Source organism: Chelonoidis abingdonii, chromosome 1 (genome assembly GCF_003597395.2).
Source record: "Chelonoidis abingdonii isolate Lonesome George chromosome 1, CheloAbing_2.0, whole genome shotgun sequence".
Classification (NCBI taxonomy): Eukaryota; Metazoa; Chordata; order Testudines; family Testudinidae; genus Chelonoidis; species Chelonoidis abingdonii.
This window is the reverse complement of record NC_133769.1, coordinates 179,753,765-179,769,813: the sequence shown is the minus strand read 5'-3', so window position 1 is coordinate 179,769,813 and position 16,049 is coordinate 179,753,765. Positions and strand designations below refer to the sequence as shown.

At 46.1% G+C, this 16,049-nt stretch overlaps 1 protein-coding gene across 1 annotated transcript in view; it reads left to right on the top strand.

Moving 5' to 3' along the window:
- The first annotated feature begins 2,777 nt into the window (after nucleotides 1-2,777).
- ACP6 (acid phosphatase 6, lysophosphatidic) overlaps nucleotides 2,778-16,049 on the top strand; it is a 23,967-nt gene continuing 10,695 nt past the window's right edge. Inside the window, exons 1-6 of the mRNA XM_032780985.2 lie at nucleotides 2,778-3,539; nucleotides 10,714-10,842; nucleotides 10,927-11,057; nucleotides 11,582-11,661; nucleotides 12,630-12,717; nucleotides 14,326-14,458. Coding sequence (XP_032636876.1) covers nucleotides 3,342-3,539; nucleotides 10,714-10,842; nucleotides 10,927-11,057; nucleotides 11,582-11,661; nucleotides 12,630-12,717; nucleotides 14,326-14,458 — 759 coding nt within the window. The 5' untranslated portion in view covers nucleotides 2,778-3,341. The remainder of the gene's footprint in view (nucleotides 3,540-10,713; nucleotides 10,843-10,926; nucleotides 11,058-11,581; nucleotides 11,662-12,629; nucleotides 12,718-14,325; nucleotides 14,459-16,049) is intronic.

Here is a 16,049-nt window from a genome sequence, read left to right as displayed (position 1 = left end):
TAAAAGCAAAAGACAGATACACAAATACTCTTAACTACCTGCTGCTGAGACACTGTTCTTATCGGTGCCACCTTTCAAAATACAGTACCTGCAACAACCTCTCTCTCATAAATTCCCTTCACCTTATATAGGGAGATCAAACAGTACTTCTAGCTGACCACACCATAATCCCTAAGTTGGGGGATGTAAAATGTTGCCCTTCCAGATAAAAAAAGTGAATGGGCTGTTTTCTCTGCCAGTCACTTCCTTCATTAGGCTCTCAGCAAGCAGTACAAATCCTTTCCAGCACTCACTATAGCCCTCCAGTGGACTGTGAGATTATTTGATTTGATTTCTTTCTTTTTCAGACAATAAAACTCACTAGACTTCAGCATCTCTCTCTCATTTCAAGTCTGAGGGCCAGGGAAAAAGAGATATATTTGAATCATTTTTATAAGAACATAAGGAACTTGGTCTATAAAAAACGGTGATATTTGCATGGGAAAGGCTCTGTTGGTTAATACAAAGGCACCTAAAAAACTACCCACCTGAGGAAGGTACACTGGCAATTTGCCAGGCTGCCCAAAACCAGCATAAAATGGAACAGCTTGCAACCAGCTTCATTCATAATATGGACATGTAGATTGTGGAGATGGCAAGTTCCAGCATGCAATACAATCACCCTGCCTAGAGCTAGAGCATGGCATCTCAGCTCAGCTCAAGGTGTGCGCATATCTTAGACACCAAGGGTGAAATCCTGGCTCTGTGAAAATAAACAGGATTTTTGCGACTGACAAATCAATAGGATCACTCAATTCCACCACAAATGTGTAGTACAGGCCCTCCACAAAAAAATATGTAGTGGTCACTAAAATGCATGTGTCATAGCTTCCTACTCAGATTTGAACCTTAGCATTCATAATCTGAGAAGCTAGCATGAACCCTCTAAGCTTAATTACCAGCTTAGATCTGATAGGCTGCCACCAACCAGGAATCAGTGCCTGGTACACTTGGGTCCCCCAAAACTTCCCTGTGGGACCCCAAGACTCAGATGCCCTGAGTCTCCTAACAAAGGGAAATAAACCATTCCCCCCAGCTCTCTCCCATCCCAAGAATCTTCCTCTCGGGCTAACTCTGAGAGTACTGATGCAACCTCTACATTCACAACACCAGAAGCATGTCTCCTCTCTTCCCACAAAGAGACAAACCCCAAAACAATGGAAATCAGGAAATAGGTTCTCTCTCTCTGTTCCCCTAGCTTCTTTCCGCACCTGTGACACTAGGGAGAGTTAACCAGAGCAGTAGTTTCTTCCCCCTCCCTCCCTGAGTCTTTCCTTTCTCCCTACCAATTCTGGTGGGTCACTTAGAAAAAAAAAATCCAACAGGTCCTTAAAAAGCCTAAACTTTATAATAAAAAAAGAAGAAGATACTAGAATAACTGGTTCTCTGGTATCTAGATGGTGTAAAGATACAGGGTTTTCTCAACGTTATAGTAAATAATGAAATTAACCAATAGAAAAAGGCTAAACAGGCTTATCCAAAAAATTATCAATTTAAAGTACTTTACGCCAAATACACATTAAAGGCGCTCCAGCCAGCAAGATACCAGATGCAAATACAGCAAACCAATAATAACAGGGACTTACTTTTGCTACTATTATGTAGGGTTACAACTGCAGGGAACAGAAGATGTGAAGGACGGCAATGAGAGAGCAACGAAAGAAAAAGACCAAGAAAAACCCACAAATTCCCTCCCTTAGGCTTTGAAAAATCCGTTTTCCTGATTGGTCCTCTTGTCAGGTGTTTGGTTCCCTTTGTTAACCCTTTACAGGTAAAAGAAACATTAACCCTTAGCTATCTGTTTATGACAGCATGGAATGGGAGGTACAGTTCCAGAGCTGGATACAGATAGTTTAAGGTGTGGAGAAGTGCCTTGCTACACATTTGGTATCTAGGGATATGTCCAGATGAGCAAAAGAGGTCAATATTACCCAACATCAACCTAATTTCTCTCTCTTTTCCTAATTAAGGGCTCATCTGCTTGGGGAAATTAACCAACCCATGAGAACACTCTTATTTAAGAATAAGAATGTCCACGCGGGGGACTATTCTGGAAGAGCTGTTGCGTTTTAAATTCACACCCTACCTTAATCTAAATGAACTTTCAAGTGTAGACAAGCCTTTAGACACAGCCTAGGAAGCTGAGTCCAGGTATGACAGATTGGATTTGTCAGGGAGGGGGGCGTCCCGAACAGCTTGTGGTGCACAGGAGACTATGGAGGCGACTTGTTTGGGGTGCTGGAGAAGAGGATTGCACAGGGTGGGCGGCCCTGCCCTGGCAGGCACCTTGGAGGGAAGGGGGAAAGGAGTGCGGGGGGGGGTATAATCTCTGAGGAGCATGGAAGAAAGATCTCTGCAGCTGGGCACGGGGAGCTGCTCCCTGCGGACTATGCACGGGACAAAGCATCGGCCGCTCTTACCCTCCGCTCAGTGAGCTGGGGCGTGGCCCAGCCTGAGCCCCGAGGCCAGGACACCCCAAGCGCTGCAGGAACTATAGGGAGCCCCGAGCGCGGCGCGCCAAAGCCCTCACTCCCCACCCCGAATCCCGACCCGAGAATCCCCCTTCTGCGCATGCGCTACCCTCACAGCGCAAGCCCCGTCACCCTCCTAGCTCACAGGTGAGCGCACCGAACGCATCCGCCTCGCCGCGCTGCCTCCTGGGCGTTTGTAGTCCATCCGCTGGCTCCCAGCAAGGGCACGTGCTGGTGGGAAAAACTACATTTCCCATAAACCTGTGCGTGGCTTCGCTCTTTTCACCATCTGGGGCGATCGAATTGGCCGCAGGTCCGGCTAGGAGGCTCCGGAGCTTGTAGCGGGGACGGGCGCGCTCCTCCCCTGCCCTTGCACCCGTACCCGGAAGAGAGGAGCGAGGCCGCCGGCCAGGAGAGGGGCTGCTGCAAGGAGGGAAGGCTGCAGCTGTCGCTGCGACGTCAGGCTTCGCATCACTTCCCTGCTCCTCTGCTCGCCCCGGGGCTGGGGGCAGAGCTGGCTCAGCCCTGGCACCTCGCTCACAGGTTATGCTAAAGGGACGTGCGGGGTCAGCAACCTGCTCCTCTCCCCCCAGCTAGGGTGACCAGACGTCTCCATATTAAGGACTTTGGCTTATATACAGTGCTCCCCCCCCCCTCTGAAAAGTGTCCTGATTTTTCACACTTGCTGTCTGGTCACCTTACCCCCAGTGCGCCTGTTTGTGGTAGCTGAATTTCTGAGCTGAGGTGCAGCCTTCTTCCGCCTCCACCCTTTCCCAGTATTACATAAACTAATCCACACGCAGCATCTCTTAGGGAGGGCAGCCCCTCGGCATGGGTATCTGGGCTCGAGTGAGCGTCTTGGGCACCCTGGCTTTCTATGTGCACCAGAAGAGGGTAGCCCTGGCTGAGCTGAGAAGAGACAAAACTCAATACAGCAGCGATCGCCATCAGTTGGAGCTGAAGTTGGTCCAGGTCATATTTCGGCATGGAGCTCGCACTCCTTTAAGACCTATCCCGAAACCAGAGCAGGTGAGAAGGGGCTTCTGGAAACTCTGAATGTAAGGACAGCATAGCTGATCTGAGGAGCAGAGGAAGCTGCTGTCCCTGTATCTTGGGGGAGGGGAGAGAGTATCTGCAGTGACAAGGTGTGCACTAGAGCAGTGGAACGCAACAGTGAAGTGTATTGTTGTTGTTAAAAGTTTGACTTCAAGTAAAATCTGAATCCATCTAATTTTTGTTCCTAAACTGTACTATATACTGGCAAGTAGATAAGTACTACTGTGCTAAAGTGTGAATTTTGACTCTTCCTGGTACAGCTGATTCACGTCCCAGCCTCAGTTCTGAACTCCCAGTTTTTGTACCATATTTATAAACAAGTATAGCTGACAACGCTACAATAGTAAAATCTAGACCTTGACAGATCAACTAGGGTGGCAAAATTTCAGATCTAGCATTTAGATCCTTCTGGACCCAACTATGTTTTGCTTTTCACATTTTACCATTTAATAATACCACTTCTCTTTTATTACTAGATTTTAAAGTGTTTTACAAAGGAGGTATCATTATCCCCATTTAACAGATGGGGGAAGCTGAGGCACAAGGTGCATAACTTAGCTAAGGTCTCCCTGCAGCAGAGTTAGGACTAGAAATCAGTTCTTGTAAGCCCCAGTATATTAGGCCATGTTGGCTCCTTATAAACAACGCTTATATGCAGTGCCCTTGCACTAGAAAAGTCTGATTCCCAGTGCATTCTGGTGCAGTAAAGTTTGTGGGGAGAGAAAGGAAATCCACTGCTGAATCCACTTAATTTTTATTTTTCTCCCTCAACTCAAAATCATTTACTATGTATAATGACAACTAGTGTTAAAAATAAAATGCTTAGCTGTACACCATTCTCCCCTACCTCCCTACCTGCTGTGTGCTTTACACTTATTTATGAGGAGAAGAGCAGTTATCCTTCAGGGAAGTGGCAGTGTGGTTTAGCAGGCGGAGGGGAGATGGTGAACAGGATGGGTATGACAAAGTGAAGACATGGCAGCCCTTTGTCTCAGGGAGCCTGGTGGTTCTGGCATCCAACACTGGGAAATGGTGCTGCCACGTGGTGGGGCTTCTGGCCTAGACTCTAGGGGTTTTTTTTGTTTGTTTGTTTTGTTTTGGGTGTCTCATTAAATCGTTCCTAAAGTCTAAACACTCCAAAAGACCATAGTGCCTTTGAAGGATAACCTGTCTTTTTGAAGGTTGGCTTGCCCTTTGGTCATTGTGCTGAGAACCTAAGAATCTAATGACACTGTGTCTCCCAAACATAGGGTATGTCTACACTATGGGATTATTCTGGTTTTACAGAAACCGTTTTTTAAAAACAGATTGTATAAAGTCGAATGCACGTGGCCACACTAAGCACATTAATTCGGCAGTGTGCGTTCATGTACCGAGGCTAGCATCGATTTCCTGAGCATTGCACTGTGGGTAGCTATCCCATAGTTCCCGCAGTCTCCCCTGCCCATTGGAATGCTGGGTTGAGATCCCAGTGCCTAATGGGGCAAAAAACATTGCCGCTGGTGCTTCTGGGTACAGCCTCACCCCTCCCTCCGTGAAAGCAGCAGCAGCCAACCGTTTCGTGCCTTTTTTCCTGGGTGAACTGTGCAGACGCCATTCCACAGCAAGCATGGACCCTGCTGAGCTCAAGACCGCAATCATGGACGTTTTAAACACCTCGCGCATTTTCGTGCAGTCAATGCTGAACTGGGACCTGCAAAGCCAGCTATGGCAGTGCAGCAACGAGAGTGATGAGGACATGGACACAGAATTCTGTCAAACTGCGGGCTCCTGTGCTTTGGAGATCCTGCTAGTAATGGGGCAGGTTCTAGCCATTGAACGCCAATTTTGGGCCCGGGAAACAAGCACAGACTGGTGGGACCGCATAGTGCTGCAGGTGTGGGACGATTCCCAGTGGCTGCGAAACTTTCACATGCATAAGGGCACTTCCATCGAACTTTGTGACTTGCTTTCCCCTGCCCTGAAATGCCAGAATACCAAGATGAGAACAGCCCTCACAGTTGAGAAGTGAGTGGCAATAGCCCTCTGGAAGCTTGCAACACCAGACAGGTATCGGTCAGTCGGGAATCAATTTGGAGTGGGCAAATCTACTGTGGGGGCTGCTGTGATGCAAGTAGCCAAAGCAATCACTAAGCTGCTGCTACAAAAGGTTGTGACACTGGGAAATGTGCAGGTCATAGTGGATGGCTTTGCTGCAATGGGATTCCCTAACTGTGGTGGAGTGATAGATAGGATCCATATCCCTATCTTGGCACCAGAGCACCAGGGCACCCACTACATAAATCGCAAGGGATACTTTTCCATGGTGCTGCAAGCACTGGTGGATCACAAGGGACGTTGCACTCACATCCACGTGGGATGGCCAGGGAAGGGTTCATGACGTCATGTTTCAGGAGCACTACTCTGTTTAAAACGGCTCGCAGCAAGGGAATTACTTTCCCAGACCAGAATATAACGAGTTGGGGATGTTGAAATGCCTGTAGTTATCCTGGGGGACCGCAGCCTACCCTTGGTGCCATGCTCCTGAAGCCATACACAGGCATCAGCCTGACAGTGGTCCAGGAGCTGTTCAACCACAGCTGAGCAAGTGCAGAAATGGTGGTAGGATGTGCATTGGCCGTTAAAGGCGCGCTGGCGGCACATTAAACTTGACTCGTCAGATTCAGCCAAACCAATGTCTATGTTATTGCTGTTGCTGTTGTGCTTCCACAGTCTCTGTGAGAGTAAGGGGGAGACTTATGGGCGGGCGTGGGGGTGAGGAAATCACCCTGGCCGCTGATTACGCTCAGCCAGACACCAAGGCGATTAGAAAGCACACCAGACGCGGTGCGCGTCAGAGAAAGCTTTGAAACCAGTTTCATGGACAGGCCAGGGTACAGTGTGACTGTTGTGTTTTGTTTTCCTTGATGAACCCCTTCCCCCCCCGCTTGATGACTCATTCCTGTAAGCCCCCCACCACCCTTTGATCAGCAGTTTGTTCTAAGGAAATAAAGTCCACTCTTGTTTAAAAATCATGTAATTTTCTTTATAGCTTACTATAAAAGAGGGAGGAACACAAGGTAACCGGGTGGGGTTTGGGGACGAAGGGTAATAGGGAAAGGAAAAGGCACTAAAAAATCTTCATAATAATGAGCGCTTTTGGTTGGGCTGTCCGGGGGTGGAGTGGGCGGGTGCACAGAGCTCCCCCCATGAGGTCTTAACAACGTCTGGTGGTGAGGAGGGCTAAGGACATGTGATGTGGGAGGCGGTTATACAGGGTACAGCGGCACTCTGTATCCTCTCGCATTCTGAAGCTCCACCATATGCCGGCATGTCAGTTGCATACGCAGCAGCTCTAGACGTTGCATCCCGCCACTGCTGATCTTTCGCCTACCCTCTGATCTTCTCTGCCGCGCACTGCTAAACACCCCTTCCCCTCCAACCGCTGGCTGGTAGCAGGTGAAGATCCTGCAGCCAAACACGGGAAAGCTCAGCACCATCGGCCCCTCCTTTCCCCCGGCTGCTACCTGCAAGGGTAAGGATTCTTTTACCACCAGGCAAACAGCCCCAGTAGGAATGGCATCTCTGTCCCCTTACTTAAATTCCTGAATTTCAACCAGTGTTACCATAATGATATCACTTCCTGGGATATACACAGACGAGATAAAGAAACGGATGTTTGCTTGAATGCCAGAATCACCGGACCATACGCTAGGCTTTGTCATGCAATGATACCAGATTACTTGCTACATGTATGGTGTGGTCAAGTGTCCTACCATGGAGGACGGTATAAAGCCGCACTGCCCAGAAACCTTCTGCAAAGGCTTTTGGAGTACCTCCAGGAGAACTTCATGGAAATGTCCCTGGAGGATTTCCGCTCCATCCCCAGACATGTTAACAGACTTTTACAGTAACTGTACTGGCTGCGAATGCATCCCAAGTCCTCAGGGCAAATTAATCATTAAAAAACGCTTGCTTTTAAACCATGTCTTATGTTTACAAGGTACACTCACCAGAGGTCCCTTCCATGGCTTCATTGTCTGGGCTAGTGGCTTGGGAGGGCTGGGAGAGTAATTCCGTCAGGGTGAGAAAAAGCTCCTGGCTGTTGGAGAGAGCGGAGTGCTGTGTGTTCTCTACAAGCTCCTCCTCATCTTCCCTGTCTGCAGAATCCTCACCCATGGCTGTGAATACTACCTCCACCTCGGAATCCACGAACAGGGGTGGGGTAGTGGTGGCAGACCCCCCTAGAATTGCAGAATAGAAGCTGCATGTTTTCAGCCCTGCCCCGGACCTTCCGTTTTCTTCTTTGGTTTTCTGGTAGGCTTGTCTGAGCTCCTTAACTTTCACACGGCACTGTACTGAGTCCCTGGTGTGGCCTCTCTGCATCATGGCCTTGGAAATTTTTTCAAATGTTTTTTCATTTCGTCTTTTGGAACGGAATTCTGTTAGCACGGAATCCTCTCCCCATACAGTGATCAGATCCAGTACCTCCCGTGCAGTCCATGCTGGAGCTCTTTTTCGATTCTCAGACTGCATTGTTAACCTGTGCTGATGAGCTCTCCATGTTGGGCGAACAGGAAATGAAATTCAAAAGTTCATGGGGCTTTTCCTGACTGCCTGGCCAGTGCATGAGATTCCAGATTGCTGTCCAGAGCGGTCAAAATGGTGCACTGTGGGATAGCTCCTGGAGGCCAATACCATCAAATTGTGGCCACACTAACCCTAATTCGACATGGCAGTACCGATTTGAGCGCCACTCCCCTCGTCGGGGAGGAGTACAGAAATCGGTTTAAAGAGCCCTTTATATCGATATAAAGTGCTTCATTGTGTGGACAGGTTCAGGGTTAATTCGGTTTAACGCTGCTAAATTCGGTTTAAACGCATAGTGTAGACCAGGCCTTAGCCAGTGCCCTGCTTCAGAGATATTTGTACTTGCAGGGTTTCAGACTCGGTGCATCTTCCAGCTCCTGGATGTGGTATCTGGATCCTATCAGAAAGTGTCCATTTTTGCCCCTAAATCTTAGGTTTTTTATTGTCTATGTAGACAATAAATGGAGCTGGTGAGGTGGAAGAAGAGGAGGAGCATCTTGTCTAGTGTTGTTCAGATCATATTTGATGTTAGTGTGTTCAATGCAACTGTGAATATGAGTGTTTGGTTCCAAATGTGGTTCCAGCTGTGACCTAAATTGCTATCAAATTTGTGGCTTTGGTAGATACATTAGCCGGGGTGGTGTAATGGCTGTCTTTAAAACAGGGATGAGAGAGATCTCTGATTCAAATTGACTTGTAGACAAATCCAGGCAGTATAAAGGGAGTCAGAATTGTTAGGATACCATTTTGGAAAAAATAGCAATATTAGATAAAATTGTAATTAATTAAAGTTAGATGCAGTTAACAATACCATAAAGCCTTGCTCGTTTGGCATGACAACAGGGAGTCCCATTGCCAAGCGCTGATTTTTTTTAAATTAGTAAGTGAACAGAATAACAAAGTTATTTCATTACAGTGTTCTCTATTCATTTATTGTGACAGCTGTAGTTTAATTTAATTATTTATACAATATGGCATAGTAGTAAACATACTCTCTAATAATGTGCAAAAGTAATGAAGTCTTGGCAATATGAAACCTCACTACAGGAGTCTGCTGTTAAATCTTTGCTGAGAAGAGGGTTCACACCATTTATTTAAACATGGGAATTAGGAAGTTGCAGTTTAGCAAGGTTCTAATGTATTAATTTAAAACGTCGTTAATATTGAGTGCGCCGATATGTTCTATTGAAGTCGGTGTGGGTGCATAGCTGAGGGTAGAACTGGATCTTCTGTTACTCTGTAAGTACACATAATTACGATAACTACTTTAACTACATGGAAATACTATAAATTCACTTTTGTGTACTGAGAAGCTGCTGATGTCCTATCCCTTAGCCACAGTTAGTATCTGATATAAAATAGAGTGTGGCATCTGACTCTCTCAAAAAGATGTCTGTCATACTTCTGACTCAAATAGCGTCATGTGCAGAAATCCAATGACAATGTCACATTTTCTCCAAACATATGTAACTACACATTGTTACTGTAGAAGATACGTATCTGTTTAAGTGCACAAAGCCACTTTTAATTAGTGTTTGCCAAATACCAGCTAGATCCAAGTTTTTGCTGCCCTTTTGAACCAAGATCTGTCAGGGTCCATGCCTTCTTTGTACTGGTACAATGGGTATTGGCTTTGGTTTCTGTTGTAGGTGGTACAAATTTAGGGCTTGAAATAAAAAATGGCTAGATCTAGGGTACCGACTTGGGGGTTTTAGGCCATTTTTGTCCACATGCATCTGGTTTTTCAGGAGCGTTGTCCCTAGAGTGTACCTTTAAATAGGGTAACCAAGATAAGACATTGGGATTTGGGAACAAAAATTGGCTAGATCCAGCCTTTACCTTCTGAATTGCTGGCTGTTGTGCTGAATACAGAGGGAATGTAATATTTGTAAGAAATCTGGCTGGGGGAGCCTACAGATTCAGAAGTACATGCTCCCCCTCTGGAGTCCTATCCATTAATTGCCAGTATAGCAGCAGCAATACAGATCATCCCTCTCACGCTTCCTGCCACTGAAGTGGCAAAACCATTTCTACTTTCCACTTTAATCAAGTGCTTGACTGCCAGTACTCGGACACAGAGAGCTCTTCCAGGGCAAGGAGTACTTGCTATGCAGGCTGCTCCAGTAAGCAGGCACTACACTGCCCCACTTACTTGGGCATCATTGTGACTGACACAGCTTTTTATGGCTCTTGAATCTGAGAGTATTAGCTCTACCATTTAGCTCAAGGAGAAATTCAGTTTGCTGTTAATAGCAGGTGTGATCGCCTGTTATTTCTTCAGCTGCTAGAGGGGTACGGCGGTCTCAGTGCTGGAGGTTCTCAGGAGCAATAGAAGTCATGCTGCATGTCTCAATAATGGAGGGTCTCAGATGTCCTAGGACCGTACGTTTCAAGATGCTGTGCTATATAATGGGAGACAATGGAGTCATGTACTATATATTACTTTACCCGGTCTCATTATCGCAGAGGCAGCGCAGTGTATTCTCCCATGCCTGGGTGTAGCCCGGAGTAGTTCTGATGTGATTGGAAGATGATTATTTTCTACTGAAGCATTTCTCTTGGTTTTTTTTTGCATCAGGTGGAGTGGCATCCAACTCTGTTAGAAGTCCCTGCTCAAACCCAGTTTGATTACACAGTAACTGACCTCTCTGGTGGGCCAAAACCCCACTCCCCCTATGAAGATCAATACAAAAAGACCACACTGAAGGTGAGAGACTCTTTCCCCTTGATCAGGTTCCCCTTGCGAGATTCGCATCTTTCCACTGAATGTGACTGCTGTTTCTCTCCCTAGGGTGGTGTCATTGCTGGGCAGCTGACAACAGTGGGGATGCAGCAGATGTTTGAACTGGGGGAAAGGCTGAGGAGAAGCTACGTGGAGAAGATCAACTTTCTATCTCCAATGTTCAAACCTTCTGAGGTCTTGTGAGTTTCTGAAAATTCCTGCATGAGTCTCCCGCAGCCCCCACCCCTACTTCTTGGATGAAGGCTCCCTGACTGACATGCTTCTCCCCCAGTGTCTCTCACCGAAGGCCTCTGACCCCTCCCACATGGCCAGTACAATGTGGTACCAGGAGTCACTAGTGCATGGGTTCTTAAACAGAGGAGGGAGGGTTATGAGCTGTCAGCCTCTACCTCCAACCCCTGCTTCACATCCAGTATTTATAATAGTGGTAAATATAAAAAAAAAATGTTTTTAATTTATGGGGAGTGGTTACACTCTGAGGCTTCCTGTGTGAAAGGGGTCACCAGTACAAAAATCTGAGACACTAGTGCCTTCAATGTCTGGATTGCATTTCAGTGATGCTAATATTGACAGTGGGTATCTGGAGCTGCTGATTCATGGGGAGATCAAGGTCTCACGTCCAACAGGTTATTCTTGGATGTGGCCTTGTTTACAGGAGGAAGACCGTGTCACTCTGTTTCACAAGCTGCCTTCTCTCTTTCAGCATCCGTTCCACTAATATTGTTCGCAATCTGGAGTCCACACGGTGTCTGCTGGCTGGGCTGTTCCAACAGCATAAAGAAGGTATGGGTGTGGGGGTCATTTCTGACTGTGCTTTCTCCCCTCATCCCCCACCCAACCTACCCTAGATACACTCTCTTCTCACATATCCCAACTGCTCTGGTCCCCAGTTGCTGTCTCCCCACCACCCTTCTGTTGCTCTTCCTTCTCCACCCTCCCATCTAGGATCTCCTGCCTAGTGCATGAGCTGTCAGTTCGCCTTTAGCTCTGTCTCTTCCTTGGCTTCATGTTGATGCCCATCTTGATCCCTTGCCCCTGCTGCTGCAAGCTCAGCTTGACTGAGTAGGGCAGCATTTACCAGTGTCAGAAACAGGCAATGAGAAATGAAGAGTAGGCCCTAATACATAGTCAGGTCTGAAGTGTCTCTTGAGAGAACCTGGAGCATTCTGCCCATAAGAGTCCTGAGCCCTGTTAAAAGTTTGACCATCCAGAAACACCTTCACCTGCACCCTGAAGCTCACCAATGTGAGACTGTCTTGAGAGCATCTCATTTGCTCTTGGTCCCTGGGCTTGAATGTCCTGGCAGCAGCAAAGTGACCTACCAGATCATAACACTCTTGATGGGTTACGGGGAGGGATATATTTTGTGGCACACAGTAATGCTAAACACAGCAGTAGGAAATACCACACACAGCCCAGCTCAGTTAAGATTCCTACATCAATAAACTCTTTGGGGCAGAGATTGCCATTTATGAGATGTATGACCACAGCCATGCACAATAAGGCTCCAATCTGAATGGCTTCTAGGTGGTACCTCAATGTAAATATTGATTAACAAAAAGAGAATTGGCAGAGCCTTGGAAGGACATGAAAACAAAGATGAGACCTTGTACAAGGAAACTGACTTTAATGGGAGATAGTCTTGCACAAAAGCCCAGTTCTGTATTCCTGTATTGGTGAAAACAGATCTAATATAAGGCAACCCCAGCTGTGCTAGAGATGACAGAAATCTCCTCTTGTCCATTCCACAGGACCCATTACTATCGTCACTGATGACGCAAGCACTGAAATCCTCTACCCCAATTACGAGAACTGCCAGCGCCTGAAGCATTTGAGCAGGTAACCCCTAGTCACATTTCTCCTTCTGAGGTCCCCATCATGGCACATCACTGCTAATAACTGAAAGCACCATGTTTTCCTCATTCACTGAATTCTTCCTATTGCAATGGCTGTACTCCTTGTCTCTGTACAGTTGCATAAGGTATTAGTGACACTATGTGGGAAAAAATATTTAATAGCTCTTGAAAGATCAGTTTAGTCTAATCACTACAAACACTTGTGCACAAATCATACTTGTATGGTTATAGCACAGCATCACTACACAGCAGAGTTAAGCTTGCTTGGGAGCTTTAACTCTGCAGTTCCATTCTTCAATGTGTTTGGATTTATTTTAAATTTAACCTTAACTCTGACTGTCCAGGGTGTGTAGTGTTTTGGTTTGGGATCATTGCAACATCTGTTAATATTTATACCCTTTACTGATTGGAGTTAAAGCTGAGCACCTGTTTAACATAGTTTTTATCTAAGAATTTAAAATATTTCTTATAAAAATCTACATGAAAAGAACGTTAAGGTTGCAAAGTCAGGCACCCAGGTTAATAAATGCCGGATTTAAGGTTGCCAGTGCTATCTAACTCTGTCCCCTTCGTACATATGGACTGCGCTTGTCTTGGATTACATGACATGCTTTTGTCCACAGCCCAGTAGAGACTATCAGAATTCTCTCACACAAAGAGGCAACCTTAATTTTGGCATATGAAAACTGAGTGCGTGGCTTTGCAGTGTAGGGTGTATTTTGATGGGGTAGGGAGTGGACAGGCAAGCTGGCTGACTGCTGCAGGCACCTCAGTGAAGCCTGAGAACATGCACACTGCAGCTGTGACATTCACACCACTAAGGAGCAAGCACTGAACAATTGCATATGTGTAAAATTTTTGGGAGGATTGCCAAATAGGAATGGATTTGTGAGGTGCTAGAGTTCTTGAAAGAAACGGTCAGATTTTTTTCTTTTTAACATTGATAAAGCTGTTTTACCCCAATTTAGTTCTGAGAAAAGGCTGAAGAGTTTTTGCTGAAACACCCTCCCCATTTAGACTGGGGCAAAGATCCAGCATAGACATTCACAGCCCAATTGGGTGAAGTTTAAAAAGCATTGAAAAGAAGGGCTAAAGGCCAAGTTAACTAATGGCATCACTCTGCATTGCCCCTATAATAAATACAACAAATGTAGGAGTTAGTCCAGGATTTTTTCACTGCTCATTCCTTGTGAGGCAAGCTTGGCAAAGTAGTGCTCCCTGGAGGTACAGATGGGCTGAGTTCCAGTGACACCAACTATTAATTGATATGTAATCATTGCTGAGTGTGTCCTTTGCTTTTGAAATGCTTGTCTCATTTAGATTTCCTCCTTGGAATTAACATCTCTTCCCCAGGTTAGAGTCCTAATGACAAATCTAAAATCTTAGCATCAGCTCAGACAGAGAATCTGTCACTTCTTGTGTCAGCATTCCAAGCGCTGGGACGCCATCCAGCACTGAGCAGTTTCCATTCCCTTCCCTCGCACTCCTGGAAGACAGCCCTACCCAATGAGCCGGGGAGGTTCTCTTGCGGCTATCTTGTTGCTCTTGCCAGCGTGTCTGAAGATCTAAAAAACCTCCTTTTTCTCGACAGGGGTAAAATGGAAAGTGTCTTGTTGCAGCCGGGCATCTCTGATGATCTGAAAATGATTCGAGAGGAGATGGGGATCAACAGTGAGAAGCCTGTGGATTTTTTTCTTCTACTTGACAACATCTTTGCTGAGCAGGTGAGGTTGGACGTAATTGCAGCAATGTCAGGCCCCTGTCCTGCAAGCTGATCCACACAGGTAGACCCCTGTACATGTGCAGAGCCCCCTAAAGTCAGTGGCATTCCACAGGCATCTGCACATGCAGCTCAGTTGGCTGGATGCGGCTCTTCAAAAGTAGCAGCCTGAGGAAGATTGTCTTAATATGAAGCAAGGCTCAGAGCACCCTCTTCTCTAACCAACAAGAGTTGCGGCGTGTGGTTATGTAATAGAAAAATTTATTTAAATGGCAAGTTCTCCTCCACCCCTGAACTAAGTTATTCAAGAAATATTTTTCTTCATTCACTCAGCTTACAAATCTCAGTAAATAATTCAAATATTGACCTATATATTTGCAAAGTTTTTTCCTACTATTATTTACCTAGCTCTAATCAGCATGCCAAGAACTGGGCCTACAGGCCCGCAGCATTTCGACTTGGCTCCTACCACACTGCACATGATCCAAATTTACTGTCTTCCTGAGGTTTGGCGTTATTGTTAACTGATATAGACCTTGACCTATCCTTCCTCTTGACTTTGTCTGGTTCCAGGGCTTTTTCTTGCAGGATTCTGTCCTTGCTCAAATTTCTCTGTCTCAAAGAGAGCGGCTCAAAATCCTTTTTATATCCCTATTCTATATTGGAACTAACAGGATTCACCTGGTCTGGCTGTCAGAATAGCTCTGTATCTCCATCACAGGTGTTAAGAACATATTTAGTGCTCTTTATGTGCATGAAAGCTTAAGGAGGAATGTATATAAACCTTGCTGTCAAGGTTTCTTTCCCCACTTTGAACTTTAGAGTACAAGAAGTGGGGACCTGCATGAACACTTCTTAGCTTAATTACTAGCTTAGATCTGGTACACTGCCACCAGCCAGAATTTAGTGTCTGGCACACTTTTTGTTCCCCCCAAACTTTCCCTGGGGAACCCAGATCCAAACCCCTTGGGTCTTAAAACTAGGAGAAATTAACCATCCTCCCTCCTTTCCCCCCAGACTTTCCCCTCCCTGGGTTGCCTTGAGAGGCTTCACACAGATCCAAACCCCTTGGATCTTAAAACAAGGAGGAATTAACCGTCCCTCCCTCCTTTTCCCCCCACCAGTCCCTGGTGAGTTCAGACCCAAGCCCCTTGGATCTTACAACAAGGAAAATCAATCAGATTCTTAAAAAGAAAGCTTTTAATTAAAGAAAGCAAAAAAATAAAAATTCTCTGTAAAGTCAGGATGGAAAATGCTTTACAGGTACTCAGATCCATATAGACCAGAGGGACCTCCGCCCCTAGCCTTAGATTCAAAGTTACAGCAAACAGAGGTAAAAATCCTTCCAGCAAAAAAAACATTTTCAAGTGGAGAAAACAAAAATAAGACTCATTCGCCTTGCCTGGCTATTACTTACAATTTTGAAACATGAAAGACTGATTCAGAAAGATTTGGAGAACCTGGCTGTACGTCTGGTCCCTCTGAGTCCCAAGAGCGAACAACGAACAAAACAAAAAGCATAAAGACAGACTTCCCTCCACCAAGATTTGAAAGTATCTTGTCCCCCTATTGGTCCTCTGGTCAGGTGTCAGCCA